Below are 7,615 nucleotides of genomic sequence, written 5' to 3'. Positions count from 1 at the left end.
TCACAGTCACAGATTTCTGTAGTTTAAGCGGACCCCTCCTTCACAATATGTAACATGTGACAAAAATTTGGCACACTGTAAAGAGACAATAAAATCTGCACTGTCCGCTCCAGAGTCAAAGCATATAATTAAGGGCCCTTAGCGACGGGTTGCATAATTGTACCACAGTTCAAAGAATCGGGATAGGACGTTAAAGCTTACTACAGTTCCACAGTTCCTTCAGACTTTTTAAAAGCCAAACAAGTCCATGTGGTCGAATCTTTTCCTCAGTTGCCGTTACCACAACCTGAAGCTGTACATGTGACATCTGAGCCCTTATGCGATGGGACACTAGTCAGAGAGTCTTTAGTTTTAGTCAAAGTTTTGCGGTACTTGCAAAACAATAAGGTCATCATAAATCACATAAATTAAATTAATGCTGAAGGTGTTACAAGAGAAGAAAAAGAGGGGAGAAAAGAACGATGGATCGAGTATGATAGGAAAGAAGGAGAAAACCGCACCAGCGCACCTGCCAATCACCGAACTCGTCAGATAGTCTGTCAAAGGCGTTTAACCCCCCCACCCCCTGGGAGGGTCCACCAGATATCTTCCGTTCAGCCTGCTTTTCAGTTTAATTTAAAAGGTTGCTCAAAAAGAAAAAAAAGAGAGAGCAGGGCCTGCAGGGTTCGTGTCGTCTGCATTAGAAAGGGAACCAGACACAAACAAACCATGAGACAATGCACCTGATTGACAAAGTCTGCTCTTTATTTTGGAGAGAATTACAAGTCGAATCACACGAAGAAGCACTACTGGCTGTAAATGGGAAAGTGAGTGACAGACTAGTTCACTGAGAGAATCACACCCACGACATCGCTGGTGAAATCTAAGCTTGGGGCATTTTACTACTGTTTTTATTCAATACATTCTTCAATAAACCACCAAAAAAAAGGGAACTTTAAAAAAACAAAAAAACATGTATGAATCCAAAAAAAAAAAAAGAAGAAAAAAATTATGTTGTGGAAGTGTTTTCCTTTGCTTGCAAATGAATGTTTATTGAATACTCCATACACAATGTGCAGTTTCAGAAGAAGAATGTAGAAAAAAAGAAATTAAACCAGTATTAGTTCTTTAACTTGATAAACATTTTTCTGCACCCTGGCAGAGCTATGTTACTTCCCCTAGGCAGGGAAGGGGTTGCAAGGACTCCACAGTAACGTTCAATTGTAAAATCTTACAATAAAGGAGAAGCTTCAAGGTCACCAGCCACCACTCTACAAAGGTAGTGTGAAATTTACAATGGCAGTGGGTTTATTTACAGAGATATCTCTCTAAGCCGATAACCATTATTATGCGGGCAGTATTGCATACAGATGATAGTCATTTTTGGAGGCCGTTGAGATACCCCTGTATGCAGTACTGCCCGCGATTAGCTAGCTGTGAAAATTGTTGGAGTCCGCCAACTGAGTATCTACAAGCACAAATATCTACACCATCTGGCACATTATTAGTTACGAGTTGTACAGAGTTTGAGTCTTTGTGTTGTATCCATCACAACGGTTTAGGTTACTAAAACATCCATCACAACTAAAAAGACAAGTTGAAAGAAAGAACACGACTTGCAAATCTTTATATATCAGTCCTCCCCAATGCAGCCAACCTCCCAATCAAGGAACAAGTCACTGCGCCTCCAGCCAGTGTGTGACAGCATGAACACTTGATACATCTTGACGAATACACTTTTAACTTAAACGGGGGTAGCTACACGGTACATTCATCAGCATCGTATTACGTGACCAAAGGTAGCTCCAAGAAAATAGAGGGGTCAAAAACAGGACCAAATGTTCTGGCTACAAAGGTGAAGATGCTTATATTGTTCTTGCCAGTCAAACTTTAAGATTAAAAAAAAATTTTTTTTTTAAACTTGAGTTATTAAGAAGGCGCCCCTCATTTGTCTGGATGCATTTTCTTCACAGTCGACTGCGACGCTGACTTGCGCACCGAGTAGAAGATCTCGAGGGGTTTGTTCACTTTCCAGTACTTGTCTTTCACATGCTCCAGATTTGTGGTTCCACTCAGCAGAACAAAATGGCCGGGAGGTGACGCGACGAAGATGTCAAACCGACTGCCAGACGACACTTCCTCTGGAAAATATTTTTTAAAAGGAACAAATTTGGTATCAGTGCAGATAGAATGTGAAGAAGCTGAAATTTAAAGCCAGAGTGGGTCCCTCACCAATAATAGTAATAAATTTAAAAAACAATTAGGAAGAGACAAATAGAGCGTCTGGAATACTACTTGAACTTAGACATAAAAAAGTAAAAGCCTTGAAAACTTCGCTCTCGCTTGAAAAAAAAAAAAAAGAAATGAAAATTTTGTTTGTTTTAGTAGAGGTTTTACGGCGCTCGCAACTGCATAAGGTCATATGAGCGCCAGAAGATTATTTATATGAGTTACAAGAGAGTAACAAACATAAAAAAGAAGGAGGGGAGATTTAGGACGATAGATGTTTGATAGGAAAGAAGGAGCAAACCACATCAGAGCACCCGCCAACCACCAACAATTTAAATTTAAAGAGGCAGGGATAGACCAAGAACAACTTACACAGATGGCCGTGGGTGAAGGAGAAAGACCTGGACATTTTACACAGATGGCCGTGGGTGAAGGAGAAAGACCTGGACATTTTACACAGATGGCCGTGGGTGAAGGAGAAAGACCTGGACATTTTACACAGATGGCCGTGGGTGAAGGAGAAAGACCTGGACATTTTACACAGATGGCCGTGAGTGAAGGAGAAAGACCTGGACATTTTACACAGATGGCCGTGGGTGAAGGAGAAAGACCTGGACATTTTACACAGATGGCCGTGGGTGAAGGAGAAAGACCTGGACATTTTAAACAGATGGCCGTGGGTGAAGGAGAAAGACCTGGACATTTTACACAGATGGCCGTGGGTGAAGGAGAAAGACCTGGACATTAAAGAGGTTTTTTCCTTTTTCGTAAGATTATTGCAACACAATAAGGTCATATAAGTGCCGAAGATTAGAGTTATAGTTTTAGTAAGAGTTTTACGGCACTCGCAACTGCATAAGGTCATATGAGCGCCAGAAGATTAGAGGTGTTACTAGAGAGTAACAAACACAAAAAAGAAGAAGGCGAGATAAAGACAGATCTTTGATAGGAAAGAAGAAAGCAAACCACACCAGAGCATCCACAAACCAAACACCGAGTCTTTATCGTAATGTCAACAAATTTGTAAAAGGTCTAAATTAGTATACAAAATTTGATACAAGACAAGGCAGGATATTTCCAAAAAAGATACACCTTAAAGTACAGCAGTAGAAATTAATACATTTCTCTTAAAAATACTAAAGAAAAAAAGCTTTACAAAAGAACAACAAAGTCAATAACACCTAACACATTTTTTTATGAATTATAATTTATCAAAAAAGATTAAAATGTCAAGCCTGATCAGACTTTTTTTTTACTCTTTTCTATAAGAATTTTTAAAAAAACAAGCTATACAACAATAATTTTTGTTCTCCAAAAATAACCTTGCATTTCAATAAAAAGCAATTTCGAAAGGTAACAAGGAAAAAAAAACAGAAACAGAGAGAGAAAATAAAACGCAAAACACGGATACCCCTAAAATTAGTTCGAGTCTAATAATAATATAAAATAAAAACATCATTATCATGATCATACCTTCATCGCAGTCACTTGAAGTGTCTATCGACAAACGGATGGCCAGGTACTTGGACAAATGGTCAACTGAAACAGTAAAACATTGGGTTTAGTTTAGTGCTGAGACTTAGTTTAGTTTTAACGAGAGTTTTACGGCACTTGCAACACAATAAGGTCATATAAGTGACGAAGAATAGATATGTGTTACAAGAGAGTTTACATACACAAAAAAGGAGGAGAGACAAAGACGATAGGTATTTTGATAGGAAAGAAGGAGCAAACCACACCAGAGCACCCGTCAACCACCCACTAGTGCTGAGACTGAAATCAAAACTACAATGCGCTGAAAACAATTTATATTGACTTAATTTCCATCGCAAAGTAATTGTTTTAAAAATATTTGACGGTTTATGATGGAACTTACCACACCAGGCAATAGTGTAGAAATTTCTGCTCTTTGGACCAATCGTGGGGTTTCAAGTAAGAAAAAAAATCTGGGTTACAAGTTACAGAGGGGAATACACCCCAGTTACTTGATGTTTTGCATAGTTAAGATTGAAATTTTCTTGAAAATAATTAATTGGCGACAGTTTTGGTGGCTATGTGTGTGATCTGCAGCAAATACTATACTGCAGTTTGACCTCAAAAGCAGTGCGTCTGCGTGCCGGAGTGGAAAGTAAAAATTTACCGCTCTGGCTTTTCTGAGAATTTCCTACTCAGACCCATGCAATGCACTTTGGTTGTGTTTTTTTCAAGCATCATTTTTCTACAAATTGATTTTTGTCCTCACAACTTTTATACAAAAAAATCACCATGCAGCATAGAGATAGCCCACTTCGGGTAAAGATAAAGTTTTTATAATCAGATCTCAAAATCCGAATTTTGAATCATTGACTCTGGTACGTTTGAATAACAAAAGTTACAGAGATCACAGTATGTTGAAAAGTTTTATTATATTATAAGAATTTTCAATCAATTTAACCAGAAAAATGACAGAGGTAGCTGACCCCTTGGCCTTGACCCCAACAACATTTACATGGAAAAGTGCACTTGGCACAGAAACCATTCTCTATTGGCTGCCCTTCCTCTCAGTACCAGCGTGTAACTCCAAAGTGTTACCAGAGCAAATATAATTAAAGCATTGAATTGTGGTCTTGGAGTAAAGAAGCAATAGTTAACAACTTTGTGGTGTAACAGTAACGACTTAAAGTGTAAAAGTAAAGACCCTAGTCTACGTCACCTTGGGAGGTATAAAATTCTGTAACAAGTGACCACTATGGAATCTAAAGGTTAGGGTTAGGGCTAGAAGAGAAGCGGTAAAAGTAAGATTGAGAATACAAGAAATGGAGGGTCTACGGTAACCGGCAACCGGGCACGTAGTCTCAGTGTCATGTACACGGTAACCGGGCATGTAGCCTCAATATCTACGTACACGGTAACCGGCAACCGGGCCTGTAGTCTCAGTGTCACGTACGGTAACCGGGCAGTTCAAAACTCAAAGTTCAGTTTTTGTCATCCGGTGTTTCCTTCATCCCCACCCCTCCCTCGACTGTACCTTTAAAAAAATAAATAATCCCCCCATTCCGGAGCTCTATACTTCGCAGCGCATAGGGTTTGAATGAACTTTGGTGACCCCCAACCGGTACTCACAATGTGATGCACACGCACAGGTTCACTGACCGGTCACGATGGTGAGCCCGACAAGACGCTTCTTGTATGACTTTCTTTATTTTCAGCAAGTGACAGCACAAGACAATATATTGATTTATTTTCATTCCGGTTTACCGTGTACGTAGATACTGAGACTAAGTCTAGATCTAGGTGCCCGGTTACCGTGTACATGATAGAAACTGAGACTAGGTGCCCGGTTACCGTGTACGTAGATATTGAGACTAGGTGCCCGGTTACCGTGTACGTAGACACTAGGGCTAGGGCTAGGGTTAAGTTTTCGAGAGTCAGGGTTGGGGCTAGGGCTACAAGTCACTACAAGGGCTTGGATTATTAGCTGATTAGGGTGTTTGTTGGGGTGTTCACTCGTTATGGAAATCCTTCCCCATAACCTTGTTACCTTGTCTTACAAAAAACAATGTGTTAACAATACTCAATACTACTAGATTCTACTACTAAATTACGTACCAGTGGCATTTCCTGTGGTCTTGATGTAACGGGTCTGTGACGATGGATCACCATCGCAGTCTTGAGGATGGGGCTTGAAAATCAGTTCAATCTCATTGATCAGTTGGGGTATGGCAGGTTCTGGACTACCCCTTGAGTGTTGCTCTGACATGCTAGCTTCACCTGTGGAGTTTTCCGCACTCGAATCATCTGAGAACTGATGCTTCATTATTGGCTTGTGCTGCAGTGCATCGTTCGACTGATTTGACATCTCATCGTTATCTGCCAAACCCTGAGACTCTGACAAATTATCATCATTTGGATCGTCATCATTTCTCCGAGCACCCATTTCAGTATTCTGATTTTGTTTTCTCACCCGTTGTGCCCGATTCAAGGCCTGAAGCCGCAAACCTTCTTCAATACTGTTGGTGAGGGCAGCTGTGTTGTGGTGTTTGTTGAGTTTTGCCATCAATCTTTCCTGGTGAGCTTCATATTCGTCTCTGCTTGGGTAAATTTTAGATATCAGTGCATCAAAATTAGGGTCAGGTCGCAATGAACGTTTCGAAACAAGTTTTTTCCTGCACGTAGGGCACTCTTTATTTCCACTACGAAGGGCTGTAATAATACACTCTTGGCAAAATCGGTGTAAACATTCCTTTGTTGTCATTGTACTCTTCAACATATCCAAACAAATTGGGCACATGAGCTCACTATGGAGACTTCTCGGTGAAACTGCTATTTCTGTGTTATCCGTAATTGCATCTTGTGGCGTTCTGTGCAGCTCGTATAAACTCAATTCCCATGTTTTATTGGGAGCATGTGTAACTTCGTTCGCCATTTTGCCTCACTCTTCCTCTTCTTGTGTCACTGTGTCTGCTCCAGCTTCGTTTCGGCTTCGAAAGTTGTCTCCAGATTTTTCTTTGCAGCCTTGTTGGCACTGGGTCGATACTATTTCCTGTTTGGCCAGATTTTTGCTCAAAAAAAGATGTCGCAGCCAAGAATACTAATCGGGACCGATCCCCAATTAATAAAATTAATTACTAATTATTATTTGTGAGGTGTGGTGACAAAATGAGTTACTTCCCACGATCCAAGAATGGAGATATCGGCTGAAAATTGACACTGGGGTCAGATTTGTAGATTTTCAATTGATGCCATTTTGTTAAAGTTTATTGTGTCTTTTACTATTCCATGCTCACAAATTGTACAAACTTCACCTAAAAAGGTAGATGTATCAATTTCCATAAGGCTGAAACCCGAGAAGTAACTCATTTTGTCAGCACACCTCACGTTTGTTACGCCTTCTCAAATGGTGTTAAGCTAGAATTTGTTTATTGTCTATCTCGTCAATCCACTGCTTGTTACTCACCTAGATTTTTCGACTTTCGTTTAAGTATAGATCTAGGATGAATTGAATTTTTTAGATAGAATTTTTAAACAAGCTATAAATAATACTTTTTGCGTCCATGAAGACACGAGGACAACACCATAAAGTAGCTTAATATACTCATAATTATTTTTACCATTCTGTTACTTTAAAACCCAACGCGTAGGCTATAATACTTAAAATTCATTTGCTCTTGGTCAGATAATCAATGCATGAACAGTCGTAACACAAAGCGGATAGTACAGCGCACATAAAATTATATAAACAGGTACCACCAAGTTAATGTAGCTTTATGTTGTAGCCCTTCAGGAACGAACAGATCTACACGGTAGCCTAATCACGTAGAACTTTCTGGATCAGGATTTCCATTCTTTATGATTTTTTTTTTTTTTTGAAATACTTTCACGCCTCTTTCACTTTCATTAGAAGTGCAATATCCCCCAACACCTCCCC

The 7,615-nt window shown here is 39.7% G+C and overlaps 1 protein-coding gene across 1 annotated transcript; it reads right to left on the bottom strand.

The window, feature by feature from the left end:
- Nucleotides 1-720: 720 nt before the first annotated feature.
- On the bottom strand, nt 721-6,716 carry LOC101854361 (E3 ubiquitin-protein ligase RING2). Its single transcript, XM_005106817.3, has 3 exons — nt 5,797-6,716; nt 3,682-3,747; nt 721-2,120 (listed from the first exon to the last, which is right to left on the bottom strand). The coding sequence occupies exons 1-3, from the start codon at nt 6,611-6,613 to the stop codon at nt 1,924-1,926; spliced, it is 1,080 nt and encodes a 359-aa protein (XP_005106874.1). The 5' UTR covers nt 6,614-6,716; the 3' UTR covers nt 721-1,923.
- Between the last annotated feature and the right edge of the window lie 899 nt (nt 6,717-7,615).

This window comes from Aplysia californica, unplaced genomic scaffold (genome assembly GCF_000002075.1).
Source record: "Aplysia californica isolate F4 #8 unplaced genomic scaffold, AplCal3.0 scaffold00557, whole genome shotgun sequence".
In the NCBI taxonomy this organism is placed as follows: domain Eukaryota; kingdom Metazoa; phylum Mollusca; class Gastropoda; order Aplysiida; family Aplysiidae; genus Aplysia; species Aplysia californica.
This window is presented reverse-complemented; position numbering and strand designations above follow the sequence as displayed.

Bases quoted from the DNA above. Each gene is read 5' to 3' on its own strand.
- LOC101854361 (XM_005106817.3), bottom strand. From the start codon at position 6,613: ATGGCGAACGAAGTTACACATGCTCCCAATAAAACATGGGAATTGAGT. The intron at 3,748-5,796 runs GTACGTAATTTA...TTACTGTTTCAG, and splicing joins GACCACAGGAAATGCCACTG to TTGACCATTTGTCCAAGTAC. The intron at 2,121-3,681 runs GTATGATCATGA...AATATTTTCCAG, and splicing joins TTCAAGTGACTGCGATGAAG to AGGAAGTGTCGTCTGGCAGT.